Source organism: Styela clava, chromosome 14 (assembly GCF_964204865.1).
Source record: "Styela clava chromosome 14, kaStyClav1.hap1.2, whole genome shotgun sequence".
NCBI lineage: Eukaryota > Metazoa > Chordata > Ascidiacea > Stolidobranchia > Styelidae > Styela > Styela clava.
Window position 1 is genome coordinate 7,332,141 of NC_135263.1, and position 22,460 is coordinate 7,354,600.

Below are 22,460 nucleotides of genomic sequence, written 5' to 3' on the forward strand. Positions count from 1 at the left end.
TAGTCTTGCTGAAAGTAAAGAAAATTAATAGGAAATGAGAGGTGGTTTGACCAGGTGATCTGACTTACAATGAAACTATTTGACGTAAAGTGGGGCGATGTTCGAGCGAATGCTGTTGTTTTTATCGAAACCATTTCTTTTGTTTTGGATTTGTGTGCTATTACTACGACTTGTAATTTTTGTTACGAATAGCGTATCAACGTGATGTTGCTCTTTCCTATTACCAGATTTATAGTTCCTGCTAACTGTAGATAGTATATATATATATTAAAGTGAAAAGTAAATATATATAGTATATATATAGTTGAAGAATATTACGACGCTAATTTACAAGACCAACGTGCAAACTACTTGAATGTTCAACGGTAAACCCTGCATGAAGTACCACTCGACGCACACTTCAATCGTCTGATTTGACAGGATTCATACCCTCAGCACTAACAGGAATAGTTGGAATCCAAAGAACTTTGTATTATGGCGACTGATAATACCAAAAATTTTACATATGACAGAGGCGGACCTTACTTCAATGCATCATGGGAATACTACAAAAACCTGCCCTTTGCCGCGAATTTCTCCGACGGTAACATATCAATGATGATGGAAGGAAACTGTAAAGCAGTAATGGTACGTATGGAGATATTTACTTTCTCTGATATCAGCCAACTCTAAGTCGCAATTCTACCAGGCCACACGATCGGTCTATTTTACTATAATTAACAAAAGAGCGATTATTTGTGCCATACATTTAAACTTTTTCTCTAGTTCAATTTTACGTGTGAGTGGAATATTGAGTTTGTTGATACATCGAGTAATTGTCACCACTTTGTCACCTCAGTGATTTCAATTGCAATATTATTTTGCAGTCTGTTTTTGTGTTAAACTCTCACAGGAAGTTATGATATTGTAAAAACTGCTGAATGTACCAATTGTTTCAAACATTGCCAATGATATACACGTATTGTGGACTTGTGGTGGCTCCCACGCAATTGGCGATTGGCACGGCGATTGGCGAAGAATTCATATGAAAACTTCCAACATGCCAACAACCAAGGATAAGCACCATATTGTCCTACTAAAAAGTTTGTTTTGTGGTTAAAAGACTTGAGCAAATGTATTTTATTTCCAGCCAATTTTGAACCTGAACGGTAAAGCAAGATCACTTATATTGGGGGTTCACTGAGGGTTTATTCATAAATTCATTTGTTATTCATAAATTGGTGGTTATGGAAATCGGAATACCCTACTAGTTGATTGCTTGCGGTGTTTAGACGTGTAAATTTTATCAACGCATTTAAGAAACACTATGAGCACAGTGAATTCAATGAATTGCAGTTCATTTGATGTCCAAATGAAAAATTTTCTTTCTACTTATTATAGGTGTTGTGTGAACAGGTATTTTCATTGTCTCGCATTTAACTAGAGAAAAAAATCACCAAACAAGTATGTTTCAAGTATTCTGTTTCCTATTCATTGAAAATAGGTCCGATTCGAGTGAACGAGCAAATTCTGTTTAGTGACATAACCTTCAACCTTCAATGCATTGACGTACATTGCAATGTTTGCACACATGCATTTCCACCCTTACCTCTCGCGCAGTACAAACTTCACTATAAAAGTGAACGGTTTCACCAATAATTGTTAAGCACATTTGGGTTGATCTTGTTTCTATGTGCAAACAAAGCAAAACGCAGTCCGTGATGTCGTAATAATTGACCAAAGTTCGAAGTTTCGAAGAAACAAGATGCTTGTTAAATGCCATGCAAGAATGGATGTGATATATTTCAGGCGTCGATTGTGAATTTCTGCGAAATCGAACGCACACGAAAAATAATATAGTGAAGAACTTTTTCACCCAAAAGTTTCATATAGTTTCGGGTTTATTTAAAGAAATCGATGATGGTTTAACTGAAAATCGCACCGTCGTTCACCAAGTTTCCATGCTTGTTGGAAAATGATCACCGTCAGGTAAATAAGCAATAGCGAACTGAATTACCCGCGTTACGTTTCATGATATTGTATACGTTTAAAACTACCATTACCATTGTGAACGCTCGTTTTTTTGTGACCGAATTTCACCGAAATGAGGTAACGCGATAATGTTGCTATTTCAATGAAAAGCGTCAAGTTCGCTAATGGCATCAAGATTGAGGGCCAAATTTTATGCTATTAAATGACGAGCAGTGTCGCGAATTTCACTTTACCTTATGCACCCCATGATCAACGCAACGTTTGTTCAGCAAAGACTGTTTATTATTATAGTCTGGGCACCTTTTTCAATGAAATAGCGCACTGAATATTCCTGCATTACTGGCAGGGGTTCGGTGTAATATTCGATAAAACACACACAAAGAAAGAGATCGAGAATTAAAATAAAAGTTTCATTAACGTTTTGGACACCAATTTCACGTAGCCAAACTTTTGCTTGCTAACAAACAGGCCATTCATTGATACCATTTTTAAATATACCAATACCACCAAGGGGAAAAAAGTTTAGCGCTGTGGCCACTTTCTGTGGAAATGCAAACGAGAAACACACCAATTCATATTCAAAATTGGTGTCAATATTAGGGTATTTCGCAATTCCGTGGTGATTCATAGACACTACAAGGCAAAGATCACATTTGGGTACTCCCGTAGTGTGTGTACCAGGTTAGGGTTAGGCCAATTTTCCTCATTTTATTTCAATTACGAGTTCGGGGACTGTTTGTGTTAGCCAAGTGAATAACCCCCTGTCCATAGGCTCTCCCCCTTCACACAACTTGATGTAAAGTAGGCAAACAAAATTAGTTACCTCTATATTGGTACACATACTTCTGTAGAACCCACATTTGCATATCCATGCCATGGATAGCAGTTTAGTATGCAAGAAATTTCATTGATGTGATCGCCAATGAGAAGTTGGATAGCGAGAAATTGGATTAGTAATGAAATTTTCGACCGAAGGAAGTCGAAATTAAAACAAAATGTTGATGGTTTGTTTTGTATATAAACTTGCATCTAAAATGGCGAGGAAGGAGAATTCGTTCATAATGGCATTTACAATTATTCCCCCAGGACTGTGGTGTGGTTAGGACTCAATTTAACGCTTCAATACTCCTATTTTCCAATTCGTGAATAAGAGCAGTTGATTATTTTCTAGACTTACCCCTCAATTGCTTCACGTAGGAAGTTGTAGAAAACCGAATATTACTGCTAGTCAAAAAGATTTAATACATTTGATACAAATAGTAATTCAAACCAGTAGCTTTATGGCAAATATGTAGTCTGCATCTGTCTTCTGTTGACTGTATCGAATTTTCTTATGCTTCACCAGGATGCTAAAATTTGCAGCCTGCATTTGGAAATCATTCTGACAATGGTACTCTAAATTGGCTGTTCCCCATTTCTTCTCGTGCAGTAGACGAGATCAAACTATACCAAAACCCAGACACGGAGACCGTTTCGTCTCAGTGGCTAAAACGGTAATCCAATCATCCGGTTTTCTTTTCAGTCGGGGATTGATCTCCTTGTCTATTTACTGCGAATGTTTTTGTTGTAAACTCATTCTCGGAAGTCTTCGCTAGAAAGATCGAAAGAATCAGATTTCTGCGACCCATGTCTCGTATCCGCCTTATTTCACCCTTTTTGACGTCACCAAGAGCTTGTTGAGTCCGCAATGCCTCCATTGTACGTCAAGCATTGAGACAATCTACATTAAAATACCTCGACGTCGCCACGTAACAGTTTATTTTAAACTCATGCAATATTTTGCCGCTATTTCGTGGTTGAGACATTGTTTTATTTACTTATACAATTATACATTGTTGTAATTGAATAAAGTGTAAAAGAATATTTGTCACGAACACTTATTTTTGGCCTCAATCTAACTGCACGTGTCCGGGTTGTAAGTGGTCTCGGGCAGAGTTTGGGCGTTAGAGATCTGGATTAAATTTGAAATGAGGTGAACAAGATTAGGGTCGGCGAACAAAGGTACACCCCCAATTATTTTCAGTCATAATTTTCGATTTCGAGATTTGAAAACATATTATTGAAGTCCTGACTTTGTTTAGACGAAACGTCACTAAAATTTGTGAAAGTGTGATGCAAGACTTATTTATAATTGATAGGCATCATTATCAATTGCTTAGGCTGCGTATTGGTTAGCCATAATTTTTGCCACCGAGGGAAACGCGCCATAAAATATGACTAACAGACACCTAAGACATAAGGATTTGCGAACTGTTATTCAAAACAACTAATGTCTCGATTTACTTTTTCAGAGTGTTCTCTACTTCGATAAAACTCAACTGGCCCGTGTTATTGTGACATGGATAATGTTTCTGATAAGCGCAGTTGGCAACAGTTTTGTGCTGTTCTGTGTCTGCAGAAAATCGCGAACATCTCATGTACATTTGATTATGTTGCACTTCGCAGTTGCTGATCTTGCCTTCACGTTCTTGGTGATGCCGAAAGGTGATTTTCTTTCTTGGTTCTGATTTTACTTTCAAGTATTTGCTTGTAATTTCTCTTATAAATCTGAAGTAATAGTTTGTAATTTAGAGTTGGTTTTATGGTGTATATTCTCTAATTAAGGGAAATATAACTGATTTGGCAAAAATTATGCAGTATTCTTTGTACGCTGAAATATTAGTATACACCACATTTGATACATGTTTTCAATTGAACGCCAATGCCTTTTTGCAATGATAGGCGACGATAATGCAAGTAAGGATTCCCCCTTCGCTACTATGCGTAAAGGACGTTTGCCCTTCAATCTTTCGTGGCATACTAAATGTAAGCCAAGACAACAAAATAAAAAACATATCATCAGGTGGAAACAGTTGGATTTAGATTTCTTTATACAAATTTTTCAATAATGGCCAAGTTTATCAATAAGTGAGTCCGTGACTTATACCATGACGGTTCAGCGGGTATTTTTCGTGCCGAATATTCGTCATATCTGAACTTTTTTAAGCTCCCGGAATGCGGCTTAATCCTCTACACTCCAGTGGGACCTGGTAAAAACTTTTACGTTTGGGCTACTTCCATGCCACGAAATGACAGCTTAAATATCCCATTTAAGGCGATTTACTTCGGTTAAGTTAATAAAAACGAGTTCTTAAATAACTTGACCACTAGAGAATACACCGGAGGACTTGTGTGTGACCTGGCCGTCAACCGCGTAGGAAACTTAGCCGAGGCTTTATGAAAATAAACCACTTGTCGGGATCGCTAATGTGTTTTTGCGGGGTTCTAAATGTATTTACAATGTTTATTACAAATCCCATACTTGACATTAACTGCTTCATTTTTTTCTGTTTCGCTGAAGTTGTTATTTGTTTTAAACATTATATGATCATCATTCGCCGAGAATTGGATAAATAGCATTACTGTTATCGTGAAAAACATTCGCATTGTGCCACAAAACGTTACAGCATACTTAACTGCGGATGTTTTTTTCCAATTATAGATAACGTTGTTTCAAATATGTATCAGTGATATATTATTGTGATTTTTAAAATGTCTTGACGCAAATGCCACATGCTGTATCCAAGTCGTTATGAGTATATGCTCAAATGAAATCGTATTTATCGTATAACAATTTTTAGATAAGTTCCCTCTCAATGTTTTTTTAGGATATTGGTTCGAATTGGGATCCTCAAACAAAACAATGCTAATTCCTTCCAAAAAGTTAAAGTTTTGATTCTTGAGGCGTAATTTTTTTCAATTTTTTTTTCGATGTTTTTGCGGGGATTTACAGTTCAGTTCGAGAATTTAGTAGCCATATTCTGTTAATGTACTTTACATCCGACCATGATCAATGAGAAAATCGCAATGTACAATTTAAAAAACGACAACTTCTTGAATTATTTAAAGAAAATACTCGTTTCGTCTCGTTTTTCTAGGCAGGAAAATGACTTCTCACGTTAACATAAAAATTTTAGGCAGCTCCATGTCATGGAAGTATCATTGAGGACTTTCGTTGATATAATGAAACAAAATTCATTATTTTGCTTAGATGCTTATTTTTTTCAGACTAACCTTTTTTAGGAGAATTTTAATGAAAATATATTCATTATTAGGCTTTGTTATACGAAATATTACAGCTCCGAATCGATCATATTAAAACGTATTTTTCGGGTCGTCATTCAAATTGTAATTTTCATACAATATAGATAGCCACGCAAAATACCAAGAAGTATTTCTTTTTATTTGTCTGTTTTAAGAGATCTAATTAAATTTTTGTGTTTGGCATTACGAACTGCCCACAACTCTGTAATTAAGTACCGACCGCGTCACTTTCCAGTCGCAGCATCGTGATGAGGCCTTTTAACTTCTGTGTCACGTAATCACCGCGGCGCCCCTTGTGAAACAATCAGTCACATTGGTTTAGCATGATACGAGAAAATAGATTCTTAGGATTGAACTAAAATAACATTGCAAATCTAGAATAATATGAAATGGTTTACATGTTGACTTATGTCGGTTCAGATACAGGATTAAATACTTATGCTCAGATCAACTTTACGGTTACGGTTAACTTTACGGTTACTCTGCAGAATAACACTGAATTCAGCTCGGGTGAAATTAGTTTAAATTTCGGAATCCGATGTCATGATTTTTCATTGCTGTTACCGACATTCAGAAATGTGCACTGAAAGCCCAAAAATAGCGCTGAAGCTAAAGTGAAGTGTTCACATGAGTGTGAAACGAATCGTTAGAAACGAATAGCAATTATACCCAATGATTAAATCTCTTTTATTTCATTTGCTTCAAGTTGAATGCTGATTGATGCGAAATACACGTCATGCCTGTTGTTAAATATGTCCAAACGCCTTTTACGCCTAGGCAGACCATAACTTGCATTGCCGATTTGAAGATTCAAGTTTTCCTTAGAATTCAGCGCACGAATATTGTCATTGTCAAACTGGCAATGGCAATATGAATAATTCAATATCCAGTCATATAAGGTTATAACATGCTTAATCAATTGAACATAATTCCACTTGGTGTAAACTTTTGACTCGGTGTACTCAATATATAGACTGGAGGCAAGTTCGACTAAAATGGGAATTCTGGGATAATAGTTCGCATACATATATATCATAGCATTAAAAATACACAGAATAAAGTGACTGATTAAACAGATATTTCCAAGTTTTTGTCGTCATATAATAATACTTATGGTTGCGGTGTGATCCCGGTAGAGTAGGGGTAGGAAATCTCAAGGAAACTGATTACAGATGGAAGTTTATGTGATACGCATCAAACAACCTAGAAATTTATATTTTGATTTTATCATCACACAAACCACACCTTCTTCCTCTGAAAAGAAGACAGTTATTGGTAACAATCATTGCGTGAAACTATGTTTATCGACTGTTGGTTGGTCCCGGTTATGATCAATGCAAAACCGAAATTACGTCACAACAGGCCACAATTCGGCATGGAAGTGCAGTTTAATGCCACAAAAGGACACAAAATCTTGGATTAAAATTCCATAAATTCAGCTCGCAGAAAAATGGCTATCCATCACCATCAATTACAATATCCTAGTTTTGTGAAAACTATATGCTATTTCTCGCATGTGAAATGTGGGTGTATCACTCATGTAAATACCAATGTAATTCTTATTCGTACACAAGTATGATTCGTTGCTGGTTGTTTTATAACTTCAAATTTTATTTTGCACGTGCTTTACAGCAACTTTTTTATTCCATCGTGTAAGAGTGAACATTTTCGAACTAAGGTAAAATTGGTAAATTATCCTCTCCATCATGTTAATTAACCCTGTGTTTTGTTCCTGACTACCACGCCAAATATTATTGTTTGAACAAGTCTATTTCTACCCCAAAATGAGGAGATTTGCTGCATTCTTATTTAATATTTCGAAATTTCGATACATTTTTCTCTTCAATATAAGTTGTTTTTAGTTGACTGTTTTTTAAATTTATGACAAACAATTGATATGATTTTTGGATGCGTATGTGGATTTATTATTTTTTGCGTATTTTGGAAGCGTCAGCAATTATTTGGAAATAGCAAACAAACATTCCACTTCGAAAACCGTTTCACAATTTTTTACCATGGTTAAAAAATCGAGCTACTCATCTGTTTAGTAAGCTAAGGTTTTACATTCAGTCGTAGTAAACAAAAACATATCACCCATAGTGAGTTAATGCCGTCCATGACGTGTTGAACGTCTATTCAATATCCTATTACCACCGGCAAGTAATTGTAGTGTAACAACGAGCCCAGAGCGAAGTAAATTAAGTGTAATTTGCTATTTACGGGAACAGTAACACGTATGACGTCACATTGAAGAACTATAGCAAATTTATGTGATAATAATTGTAATCTGTTGAAATGTTGACAGTATAGTTCGTTAATAAGAAACTTGCAATTTTTTAAGTTAGCAAATTTGTCATCGAATGAATGAAACAACATGAGACATAAAAAGCATTGGGCAATCCTACTTTGCGACATAGAGAAGGGAAAAAAAATACGATGAGATAGTCTATAACAAATATTTAAGCTTGTGAGCGTTGGGATAATACATGAATACATTTTCCATCATTTTAACTTTTTATCATCCGATATTCTGTGATTCACAACCTAATTTGCTGAAATGTGTTGAATTTTCGCAGAATCCTGCGTATCATTCATTGTTAATGATAGTGTAATATTTCAGAAGTGATTACGCAAAAGTTATAATGTGTCTTTCGCCACGCACACTTGATACTGGCACTATTATTGTAACTCAAAATAAACATTTGTTATTTGACACTCTTCGAAATATTACATAGTTTTTAATTAAATTTGACTCGCGTTTGATGGAGTAAATACAATCAACACCGATCGCGAGAATCCAAATATCGCTTGCGTCATTGGTTTGTTGTTGTTAGCTAACTTCAAAGAGGAGAGCGTGTTGCATTTTTAATGCAACTTGTCTAGAGAATTCTAAATTATAATATTCTTTGTGTTTGATGAAGTAATATTTTATGTAGGGATATATTATTAGGTGTGCAGTTCCAAATTAAAAAGGTCATGTTTCTTTGTTATGTTCAATCATCGTCATATGTGAATTTCGTGTTATATGCCATTCTGCTATATCCCACCAAGCTATATCCAACGTGAAATTTTGTGTATACATTTGTTTATTATTATTTTTTATCCAGCCTGGAGTGCGCGCCGAAATTTAGTGACTGTTTATTGATAAATACACTAAATATAAATGTATAATTATGCTCTTTGGCTGATGAATTGAGGTTATCACGGTCGAGAAGAGTCCCTTAATGTATCCATCCGATGGAAATCTGACTAAACCATTATATAATGGGTGGGAATTACAACAGTTGGACATCATGTTTACCGCTTCCGACACTTCCAAGTTTATCAAAAATCCATTTTAGTAGGTTTGGAATTGAAACGTCGACAATTAATTCAGCAGTATGAACTCCCAAAAGTCTTGGTGAAAAATGTTTTTTGATCGTGGGAATTCTCAGATGATCACATGTTTATTGGCGATAACATTAGATGTAATGTTTTGCATTTTATATGAAGGATTTTAATTATACAAGTAATGTTGAATAAATTTTTGGCCCCCGCTTTCTATTAATAAAATCAACACCGTGCACTGATGTTTACATCCTGGGGTTCAATATCTCCAATTAGATCGCTCAAAGCGTCACCAATGTATGTTTTGCGTCACATTTGGGTAAATTCGTGTATTACACGTCCGTCATGCTTATGAAATTATTTTGGTATTTGCGATTTTAAATATTAATACAATTTTTATGGTAATTTTTGTAATTGTCATTCTCCAAAAGGGTACGCGACATTTTCAGATGGCCTCTAACGATACGCGTTGAAGCCTTTTTGTGAATTAGGACGTAGGCTATTAAATTTGCATAAATGTGTTTAATCGACGCGACTAGTTCGCCGTTTCTTGGTACGATAATATCTATAATAATTTTACAAATTTTTCACGGTCGAATCACATCCTCTTTAAAAAACTGGCTCGTTTTCGTTAGGCATATTATTTTTTATTTTTACCTGGCAATAGAGATGTGGATGTCAGAATGGTGTGGTACTCCTAAACTTTCATCTTACACTTGTACTAAAGTGTAGAAAAAAAAAAAATTTTTTTTTTTTTATCTTACAGTAAATTTCAATTTTGTATTGATACTTTGGTACATCTCTGTTCTATTTTAAATGTATCGCGCATTAGTAGTGTAAAACGAGTTTACGAATCTCTTTAACACATGTAAAGCACCAAAATTTAAAAAGGGTGTTGCTTAAGTTTGACAGTTCCAAATTGTCTGATCTCGGACTGTGCTAGGTTCAGTTCGTTGGTTTATCGTAATTTATACTTTTTCGGCATCCGCATGTTTTAAATTGGGCGTGTCATATCCTGCTTGTTTGGCATGTAATATGGTTGAAGCCTTTGAATCCGTGGTTTCACTGGATTACCTAGCACTGAGAATCATTCTTCTGGGCAAGTTTAATTATCTTACGAAATTATCAGCAAAAGTCATTTGATAGACTGAACTTGGGTAATCATTGATTAGTTATGGATCTTGCATTATGAGCAGAATCGTTTAGATTTGATATTGAGTCCATGATGCAAACGAACATTATCTTCAAACATTCATCATTCTGTTGGTCCATTTCGGAATTGAAGTTGATCTGAGGATGCTAAGCCTCGTCTTGTAATCCACCCTCATTTTAAGCTTTATATGGCATTGCAAATGGATGATAGTTATTGGACTCACATAAACTCAGTGGCGGAGGTTACCGATGATCTTCAACAACTTTTATTTATACTTCCATATATGCAAACGAAATTCAACCGTTATGGTACATCTGGTAAAATGGTACATCTGAGTGAACGTCATATTTGTATCGCGTGAAAGACGAGAGAAATCTCGAGTTTAATGACAAATTTTATCAAGACCACTTCAAAGTTGGAATAACAAACAAAACCGAAAAGTTTATTTATTTTTTAATAACAAGATCGTATTTGTTTCGAATTTTCGGAAGACGATAGCGGGCTTCATCGATGCACTGAATGTTATCATGATCAGAATCTTATAATTTCACTGCCTTTTGCCATTAGACGACTTAACCGTTTTCGTTTATATGAATTTGAAATTTCATGATACGCACTCGGCAAAGGCAACTTTCTCTTCTCGTTTTGAACGAGTAATCTTGTAAGTTTTCAATTTATGATTATATCAGACTTGTGAGTTGTCTCCTTCTAGACCAGTGGTTCCCAAACTTTTAAAAAAAAATTCCATAACGGACCCGTTGCAATTTTTTTAAGGATTCGCGGCCATGTGCTTTAAAATAAAACAATAAAAGATCACCATAACGAAATAAATGCGCCGTATGGTATGTAGTAAAAACATCTCTTCACCTGCGTTTATCACGATAAACCCTAACTTTACATACGATTTGTCGTATGTATCCCAATTTTTATGTTAGAAGCCATCTTGAAATTAATATTACAGAGATGAAAACGTAAAAATATAGGCCTACCGTTACTGTATGTCAAAGACTAAATTTGACAGCTAAAAACTAAAACTTAGTGCCTCCCTGACTACGCTCTACTTACCTAACGCTATCTACCTTTCAATACAAAGGCGTAAAACAGCATTTAGCAGCGGACTGATAAACTGCCTATTTGTAACTCCCTTCTATACCAACAAGCGTGCGAACAGGCAAGGCAGCATCAGCAACACCATGTGCAGTTTCAAGTATTTTGTGGCGTCTGAAGCTGCCGCAAAACCATGACGAGATGCCGTTACCACGGCAGCAAATTAGAAACCAAGGGCGGGCAAAATTTTGCTGCCGTAACCACGGCATGTCAGCTGCAGGGGCGAATTGTGCCCCTTTGGTGCCCTAAGCACTGAAGACTTTGGTGCCCCCTTATGTGTAATTTAATTATAAAAACAATAAATTACATAAGTGTACATATATCCATTAAAAATAATCACAACCAACAGTAAATAAAACAACTTTTACGAACCTTTATAGGTTTTTTAACTGTTGTATATAGCCGAAATATATATCGGCCGTTTACTGTCGATATGATATATCGGCAAACACGCAATATCGGACCGATATATCGATTGAGCTCTAATCCTGAAGGAGTGTGACAATAAAGATTCATGCCTCCAGTCTCAACGTGAATCAAACTGCCAAGGGATACAATTCACAACTGTAGTTCGAAATTTTACTGGTACCTAGTAGTCTACCTCAGGGTGGTTCAACTTTGCTAGGTTGAAGGACCGCAAAAACTTTTGAGGAGGTCTCGCGGGCCGCAAGTCGGAGAAAACCCAAAGGTGGTCGAAATATCGCGAGTTTACTTACTTTAAATTTAATAAACAACGAAAGTTTACCGTTCTAATCAGACTATTATTATGTTGCATGGGTGACGTTCTTTTAAAGAAGATATATAAAGCCTCCAGTTATTTCGAAATTAGTTCCCGAGAATTATCGTTGTATTTTCCGCATATCGCGTTTAATGTCGCTTCAAATTATATTCTTTCGTGACAGATATTACTTGAAATCAAACAGACACTGTGCGATGGGCAAGGAAATACGTTTCCGCCGTGTTTTCCTTATGTCACCTTTCTTGTGACACTCATTTTATTACGAATTGTTATATTTGAGTAATTTAAAAACTTGCAGCGTGAGCAAGCCTAGTGTCATCGTCAAATAACACTCAAGTCTGTCTAAGTTGGTATTTCGGGACCTAGCTAAATAAAAATAAATTGCGCGACGTTAAGTTCTTCGGCTCTGCGTTTCGTCACTCCTGTCACATGGCCCACGCTTGAAAACAGAGGAGTGTTTTTACTAAAATAAACCACACAAAGCGTTAGAAAAAAGGGTTTGAATCTCGGGATTCCAACCTCAGTTAAAATAGCTGAAAAAACTCAAAAACGTTTTGCTATTGGATACAAATATACGCTAAAATTGTTCTGTGGGCCGCACGGAATGTATCAGCATGACAAGGTTTGGACCACCCTGGTCTATCTTATCAAAAAACTCCCGACTTCGTTGACCGCTAGATCGTTGAAACAAGGTTTGGACCACCCTGGTCTATCTTATCAAAACACTCCCGACTTCGTTGACCACTAGATCGTTGAAATGCGATCGTGGAACCGTCACATAGTGCAAATAGTTCATTGGTCCAATTGTTGAAGAGAAAAGAATTTTTTTAAAACGAAAATGCATCAACAAGGAGAATACTAGGAAGACTCATAGGGCCATTTTGTGTTCATTAAATAAGTTTCAGTGTTTATTTTTTAATAAAGAAGGTTAATATGATACTTGAAGAAGAAAAATAAGCGAACATTTCGAAGTTTGAGTCGTCTGGTGAACTCGTAATATTTTAATAAACCGATATAAAATAAATACCCGATAAACTATATATAAAATTCGGCTCTAAAATTTCCTCTTTGCTTGGTGCCCTAAGCACGTGCTTATGTTGTTTAATGGTTAATCCAGCGCTAGTCAGCTGTAATGGTGATAAATATTGGGTAAGTTGGAAGTTTTTTCTTATGGATACAGTTTTGATGGATTTTGGGTTAGGTTTCAGGTTTAAGTAGATATAATTCCGCATGATAAACTAAAATCTGGTACAATTGAACTCCCTCTGTGATATCGCAGGCCCACAGCTCTGTGACATCACAATTGGGCAGCCGTGATCGAAACAGAAAGTGAAGAATCAATGTCCCCAGCAGTGGTTGTGAAGCGACAAATGTGTATTTGCAAATTTAAGCGCTTAATTTTTGTATTATCAAACCTTTGAGCTATATACCAGATTTTTTTCGCGGACCCTCCGAAATTGCTTCGCGGACCCCAAAAGGTCCGCGGCCCCTAGTTGGGAACCACTGTTCTCGACGCAAGCTCAGCCAAATCAGGAAAATACCTTGTACCCAAGCAAGATATGCAAATTTTTTTGTTAGGGGGCTCAAAAGTTGAAATAAACAAATCATTTGAAAACGTCAAGAATTCTGTATGTTCCAAAAAAGTAATGAAATTGGATGATATTAAAAAGGTTTGCTGTATTCATATTTAATCACGAGCTAAATACGAATCTTCCATTAACTACTAGTTTCAGGTGCACACCTTAAAAGAAAAAGTCTTCGGCGAAATATGATTTCGTTCTCTTAGGATAGCAACTTATTTGATGTTATTGTTCTGGTCACATAGGGTATTATGTTTTCTTGTTCTTGTCTCCTCGAATCTGTACTCAGTCACTTTCTATTTTTGATTTAATATCCACACAAACATATCAAATAACCCATTCTTCCGACGGAGTATAAATCAAAAATCCCGTTGTAAGGTTCTTTATAAACTGATCAATCGAATCCATTCCTATAAATTTTCGAGTGTAATTTATATTGAGAAACATTGTAATTGAGCAATCGCGCATTTTTATTTTATTTTCGCAAATTTGTTTTGTTTAGCATCGAAGCTTAATTAGATAACGTTTTCAACTCTTCAATCCGAATCTACTCGGGCATAGTTGAGGTTTTGAAGATCATAAATTGCCACAATTCGCTTCAGAAAGCATGTATACCTACTTCCCACGAGTAAACGCGCAATTACTCGTTTTTGACCACACGGAGTTCATAATGGAACGTGTTGTTACCAACCACGAAAAGTGATAAAATGGATGTTTAGGCCCATCGAACGTAAGTGATTTCTGATGTGCAATTGTAGCTTTATCATACCAATAACCACTCAGTCGGTTAATAACTTATATTACCATGATCAGTGGCGCAGCCAAGGGATTCGAAACCCCCTCCACGTCGCTAATGACACGTGCGATTGCATTTTGTTAAAATCGTCGATTGTTTTCGTTATAGCCTGGCGTGTTATTCAGACCGCAAACACCTTTACATCGGTATTTATTTTCCCCAAATCACTAACTTCCCTCAACATTTTCTTGTGCCACGAGGACGATGATAATTAGTTTTTAATTTGTCCTGTCACGGAACTGTGACTCCTGCGAGAAAAACGAGTTATTATACAATCTTCGGCCACGAGATTCTAAAGATAAATAAAGCATATGATCCGCAACCCAAAATTTCTAGATTGAAAACCAACAATATAAAACACTAAAATTAAAACGGTAAACACCATAGGTTTTGTGTTAGGGAGGCCCAGGACAGATTGAAAACTTTTTTTAGACATTGTAAATTTCAAAATTTCGTGTACCTATGGCACACATGATTGAATTGCTTTGGCAACCAAACCGGCACTGAAATCTAAAAAAAGTCGGCTTTTTCAACGAGTGACGTATCTCGGTGACTGTTTCAGAAGCTATCCGGCGAGGATATCGAAATGATCAATGTATACTTTTGATATACTAATATACTTTGTATGTATTTTTATTGTACTGAATTGAAAAATACTTATCAAAATTAAATATTATCCGACAGTTTCCGACTCACATTGTTATGTCCGCAGATTACCGTGGTACTTAGGAGAAGTAATGCTCCATTAGGTGGACGCAACCGCGAGATACGTTGAACACAATTAAACTAAATTAAGAGGATATTTTAAATTCTCCTAGTTGTCACGGATTGAATATTTGCGTGGTAATATTGGCATTTGGGATTGGCTCCAGTTTTGGTCATATAGGGGCACAATAACGCAGTTCCTGATCTATACTTGTTATATTGTTACTGTAATCTGAATATATTTAGAAGACACAGTGGGTATAGCGTTATGTTAAGCGTTTTTACGTTTGACTGATTTTCGTCCGCGGCATTCTCGTTACACGATTATATCGGGTAGTTTGTGAGTTTATAAGATTAGATCAACGATGGTATTAGGATGCAGTTTAAAATAGAAACTGACTCACGCAATGAAAACTTGGGTAAAACACGAAACCTGCAATTTTCAACTCAAAAACGTCAACAGATTTCATCGAATGAAACAACAGGGTTATTATTGGTTCGAATGACATGGAATTTTGTATTATCCTCTGATAAAGTAGACAGAATTGCCATTTTGAGATGTATTTTATGTCTTGTATGAATTATAGACAATGATAAATGGAATGCACGAATTCGCATTGGTTGGAAAAGTTTTGGTGACTCGTTCACTGTCATGATTAAACTTTGTTGTATCTTCGTTTATACGTCTGCAGGATTATATAACGTTGAATTTAGAACACTGAATATTTGATTGCTAATTTTTGTTATCTAGAATTCTGCAATTTCATGTAATATTTTTGAATTAATTTTGACCACAAAAATGCAAAGTTTGAAAGTGTAGTTTGAAACGTTCAAGGTCTGTGAATACCAATTATTTCGACTTACTTTGAACTGATTGGCAGTACGGATATTATCAAGAATTTAGAATTTTGTTGTCTGGGTAATATAGATTATTTTGTGAAACCCTTTTAACCATTTTGGCGATGAAAATTAGTGAAACATCATGTCTTATGTATTTACTTTTTAAGTCATGAGTCACAACCAGAATGCACCAATTATTCATCTCGAACTACATAGGGATTCTCAATTGTACAACTTCTAAACGAAATGCCTGGGGGTATAAATTCAATACAAAAATACAACCACCTGATGGACATTTGTCAATTGATGTAATTTGATATTGGTCATGCAATGCTCTACTACGACAAAATATAATATTTACATTTTAGTTTGTCGTGACCTTACCTCCCTTGCGTAAGTGTCGCGTCACTTTGGCAAATTAGGTCAGTTACACAGTACTAGTATTACTAAATCTGATATTTGTTGATAGTCATACGTTTCGGCTCATTGAAATATGATAGTGTATATGGCCATTGCTGTCGTTGTTTTTGGTTTCGTATTGTCCACTTCGATATTGGCAATTTTGAAGTTGTTGTTTTCCGCTCCGTTGGGGAGAAATGTCGCTATGGAAACGTCATAAATTTCGCTTCTGTCTCTTGTTGGGTAGACAATTGACCCATCCTTTTCGTTGTGTAGATTATCGCAACAGCATGGCCACAGGAAAACTAAATTGTGATTTTTTCGTTTGATTTTTTCCGCCAGTCTTTCATGCTGAATCCTTGTTAAAATCTTTATAAAATTTTTTCGTTAATCGTTACTTTTTTTTAAAATTTGTTTCTGTAGTTTTGCCTTCCCTTTATTCCGGCTTAGAATTTGATAAAGTACGTATTTCTCTCCTCCCACTAATTGTTTGTATTGGTGATTTAACTGTAGCCAGGAGATTTTCAGCGACAATTATTTTCAAGCAGTAATGGTTTATTTGCATTGATTGCATTTAGACTATGGATTTTGTCCACAAATTTCATTATGTTCCTAGTCATTATTATGTTTGGAATTTTACGCCCCATTCTAATGAGTTTTTGCACTATTTCTCGATTTTTATCGAACAAATTGTTCAGTAATGACAGTGCAGTCACGTACGCAATATCTGTCAACTTAAATGAAACCAAATGTGGTTCGGTGATAACCCATGCCCATGCGCATGAGTGCATCTTCATTTCATATCTGATCGAGATGTAAGTTATTCGACTTTCTCAATGCAATTTTCTTGTCACTTTGACTGACTTTGATGAAGATTGTCATATTTAAATGTGCGATTGAAGTCGTTATGGATATCAAAACAACATTCTTTGCATGAATTGGATTCGATAAGATTCTCGTGGGAATTGCATAAATAATATAGCGCAAACGCGAAATAAAAGTCAGTTCAAGAACTATAGGCCAGCAACGCTCGAAGGTACTTGGTGCTTTGGTTTGAAAAAATGTTGCAGTTGTTTATATCTCACGGCCAGCCCAAGTACTTGAGAGAAAGAGCTGGTTTTCGGAACATTGAACCCCCACACTAATGCAGAAAAGTAATGCTCCTGAAGTTAAAGGCCCCAAAGGCTGAGAAACATATGTCTTAAATAATGTTGACGCGAGTGTGATATGTTGCTGAAATTGATGATTCGGTATAATCTTGTTTGTTGAATGCAAATTCAATTCCAACTCTTCTCAAAAAGTCTGCTCAACTTACAAATTTTCACTTAACAGCTTATCATAGTCGAAATAAATTGAATTGTGACTTAGACTTTAGAACGAGAGCAGCCTAATAAATATTAACCATGTGGTAGTTCTTTACATGCAAAAATTATTCTCGGAAGCCCTCCGCCGCCATTACGAAACCACGACCTTGTAAATGTATATTTCAGGAGAGCGGTACAACGAAATGCTAGCGCAGTTGTCACGGTAACATCCATGAGAGGGGTATAAACCTTTGCGTTTATTTGTTGTAAAATGTAAACATACATCACTCTGGTTGGCATCACTGACAGATTACTGTGGCGTTTCAATTATCTAATAAAAATTTCTCGCTGCTTTTGTGGCCACTTTTATAAAGGTCACACCACCTTCTGAGAATACACCTAATGTATAATTGAACATGTGTAGATGAGTACGCAAGTTGAAATGTATTGTTCAAAAATATTATATATTATATTGAGTTTGAAGTTCATTTGTTGAAATAACCCGATCGATCAAATAATTTTAATCGTGTCTGCCGGCGTATGATTTTCCTATTCGTAAATGTGATGATTTGGAACGATTTTGAACTAAGATGCTTTTACCGGTATTTAATTTTACCTCAAAAACAACCCATTAATTTGTTTGATACTTGTTCTATTTTGCTGTTTTACACTAGTCATTTGTAATGTTTTACATCGTAAAAGAATTTAGGATAAATAATTGGGTAAATTAGCAACAAAACTTGCAAATATCTATTCTTATTCTTATACCAGCACTCCCATTGTTAGAGGGTAAACGAGATTTTGTACCACCGTGGATCTTGATCGCATTTTTCTCTCCAAATGGGATGTCCGTATTTGCTTATGTTAAATGGAAAATGTGTAATTTCAGAGCGAAGTAACCCACAGTGACTTAATGGATGTTTCTTGTCATGTTAGAGTTACTTTTGAACGATTAAACTTACATTTTATTAAATTTTCATTGATTCGTCTGTATCTCGTTTGTTTAAGTATTTTCGATATTTTTGTGGGGCTTATTAATAAATATCTCACTTTGGAAGGATATTTTATAACTTGTTAGCTTGAAATGATTTTTTTCTGATATTGATTGCTTATCTATATTAATGGAACATATCCTTGTACTCTAGGAAGAGTGATAATAGTGAAGCGTTTTTTAGTTTTAATTTTGAATTTGCTTTGAATTCCTTAGTTGTAATAAAAACCGGTAACTTGACTTAAACATCTGATTACGTGTGAACCGAATGGCTCAAATATCAGTCCATTTAATGATGTCGACCACGCCTTCCAAAACTTTATATATCGTGAATTTTTACTGAATTTTAGATTATTCACGCAAATTATATCACACTATTGGGCAACATATCATATGGACAGAATGTCCTTTACTATAGTTCATATGTTACGACTACTATAAATGAATTTCGATATTGCATGATATAAAATATAAGATCGATAAAAACCTTTGTTGCCCGGAGGAATCATTTTCAAACGAAGGAATCTGCCACAACATGCTTTAGCACCTAAGTACACGTTAAACAATTTATGTAACACATTTTCGAATGAAATAGACCGATATATATTTTCCCTCGAGCACTATATATTAGGCTATGAAGTATTGTTACAATTTTTGCATTGTTTATAATACCAAATTTCGATATCATTCGATTACTCGCTAGGCTGTTTCACTTATTGGATTGATTATGCTTACGTTATTGGATTGAAAGAGTATTCATTAGAGATTTTTATTCTGATGAGAGATCGTAAGATGAGAGACCTTATCACTGACGTGCAAAAATGCGTGATATGGTGACATCTTTCAAATCCTTTCAAGGGTGAGCCACACGGTACATTTACCATACGTTTCTCCTTATCATCCGCTAATTTTTCAATTCGTTATTCACCAATTTTGGTCCATATTTGTGAAATCATATTATTTTTCGATTTCAGATGCAATGTGGAATTCAACGATGCAGTGGTTGGGTGGCGATGTATTATGTCGAATATGTCAAATGTCTGCTCAGATGGGAATGTATATCAGTTCATTTATGGTCGTGGTAAGTACGCGTGCATTTTCAGCCGCTGTTAAATTGAGCGTGGTAGCGGTTGTAGTGCGTTCGAGCAATTAGTTTAGTAGAGGATGAAATTGACCGCCTGAATCAACTCGTGTAAAAGTTTTCGGACCAAAACGCTCGAGTTTATAATAAATTATAACATTTAGTTCGAGACATGTTTTAAAGTCATCAATTTCAAAGAATAAATCGACAAAGTCAAGTCAAAGATGATCAAAGCTTGAAATGAATTGGATTACTTCAACTGTTCGGTCTACACGGAATAGCACCGAATAGATAATTTCGGCTCTGGTCCAGTCTTTGATAAATGATCCCTCTTGAACTTGGAATATAGGTAACATACAACAACTCAAGTAGTAGCTTTTATAAGTAACGGAAAATCACTGGAAATTTCACACTGTAGCTTTAAATTCCAATTTTAAAACTTACGTGCACCATTTAAAACGCCCACCCAAGGCTTCGATCGTCATCATTGACGTCACACTTTTGTCACATTCTCTCACATAATCAAAGTAACAACAATCCCTAGCGATTTGTTCTTTCATCTTTTAAACCGAATATGTTTTCATACTGTTTGAAATGCCTTGTAATAAATATATCATTCATCTATAATCGACTAGCGTCGTCTACTGTAAGAACCTTCAGTGAATATATTTCACTTATTTATTTATAGAGGGTAGTTTATCCCGGTTGATAAAAAATCTCGACTTCCACCATAATACACGAGAAAAACTGTACATCACCCCTTTTTCGGTCTCTAATATATAATATTAATTTATTTTGGTGTCGAAGTATTTTTATTTCCAGTAATCGTTACTTGTATTTTGGAGCAAAACATAAACTGCATTTACCGTAATATGCACCGTATTTTTACCGTAGTTATTTACAAATTTGGCAGTATGTCAAGAGAATCACTCTCGGTTGTGAATCACAAAGTCTTGATGCAAAATTAGGCGTTGCGTTTAAAGCTTTGAAGCCTTATATATCCCTATAGCAAATGCCTAGAACTAGAAATTACTAGTATAGTTATTAGGGTATGTTCTAAAGACGTTGAATAAGGGTGGCAAATACATGATTTCGAGTATAAATTCCTGCAGGCTTCTACACTAAAGCCCATACCGACTTATATGTATGACTTTCCAGTCCAAATCTTTATTTTAGCATTCGTATTCTTATGCGTGATGCGTATCAGCGAGATCTGACTTGATATTTTCTATGACAACAATAACTTTTTGTATTGGCTAGTGAAAATATCAAGTTGGTAAAATCGTCACGGATAGTTAAACTTCGACGTGCTGTGGTCGAGCGGTTGAAAATTTGTAATGTTAACCAAATCTGTTGAAACCAAGTACGCCTGCAATATATATAGCCTAAACTTCTGATGTGTTTTAATTTCTTTAAATTAGTCTTTCTCTCGTTTCATAGGTTACGGCCTTGGACAGATGTTGCAGTATATTATTACCAATGGCAAACTCAGCTACTAAACAACGAAGACGAACAAAATATTTAGTCGGAGGAGCTTGGATTCTCAGCATACTGAGCGCAATACCGACGGTATGTACAATATTTACTCGGTAAAATCAATTCGAAATGTATTTTCCATAAGAATTCCCCATGTCATATTCATACGATTTTTATTCAAGTTTTGCATAGTTCACAGGTAATGAGAAACGGTTGCGGAGTGGAACATCTTGAAATACTATAGCTGCGAATATAAGTAAGATATAAATATCCCTCATAATTTGAATTTAAATTGTTCGTCACTCCGATAACCAAAACCGATGCCGCGTCCGTCATCTTGTTAAGTACCAATACTACGAACCGATCTCGTTTTGTTATTATACTTATACTTACTTATCTCATAGTAGTTCCGGCTCGGCAAACTCGCACATCCACATCGCATCACTTGTGGGATACTAGTTGTGAATTTGGGTTTGAGCTTATGAAAGGGATTTGTCCCAACAAACAAATATGGAGAATTTAGGAAATTTCATTATTAATTTGAGTTCATTATCATTACATTTTACCATTTATACTTGCTAATATTTTTTGAGGCCTTATATCACACTTTATAAGTACTTGAATTAACTGTCGAATTTGATATGACGACGAGTTTCATATGATGACTTCCGTATGGTTTTATGGGGATATTCCGCTATTTTTGATAATGAACTGGGTATTGAAAAGTGTTGTCATCATTATGTGTTACGTCATAATGTAAGAAAATATTGGCATTACTATTAGTAATAATTAGCTATATATATTTCAAAGTACATGTTGACTTCCACAAAAATGAAGAAAATGTATTCAATATTGATTGCGCTTGAACTTCTGTTTGTGTATGATTGTACCCAAAAGTTTCAGAAATC

At 35.5% G+C, this 22,460-nt stretch overlaps 1 protein-coding gene across 3 annotated transcripts in view; it reads left to right on the plus strand.

The window, feature by feature from the left end:
* The first annotated feature begins 211 nt into the window (after positions 1-211).
* The window catches only part of LOC120340348 (gonadotropin-releasing hormone receptor-like), a 31,005-nt gene continuing 8,756 nt past the window's right edge, over positions 212-22,460 (plus strand). For all 3 annotated transcript variants that reach the window (XM_039408586.2, XM_039408587.2, XM_039408588.2), the window contains exons 1-4: positions 212-627; positions 4,263-4,455; positions 19,970-20,076; positions 21,517-21,645. In XM_039408586.2, the coding sequence (XP_039264520.2) occupies positions 475-627; positions 4,263-4,455; positions 19,970-20,076; positions 21,517-21,645 (582 nt within the window). In that variant the 5' untranslated portion in view covers positions 212-474. The remainder of the gene's footprint in view (positions 628-4,262; positions 4,456-19,969; positions 20,077-21,516; positions 21,646-22,460) is intronic.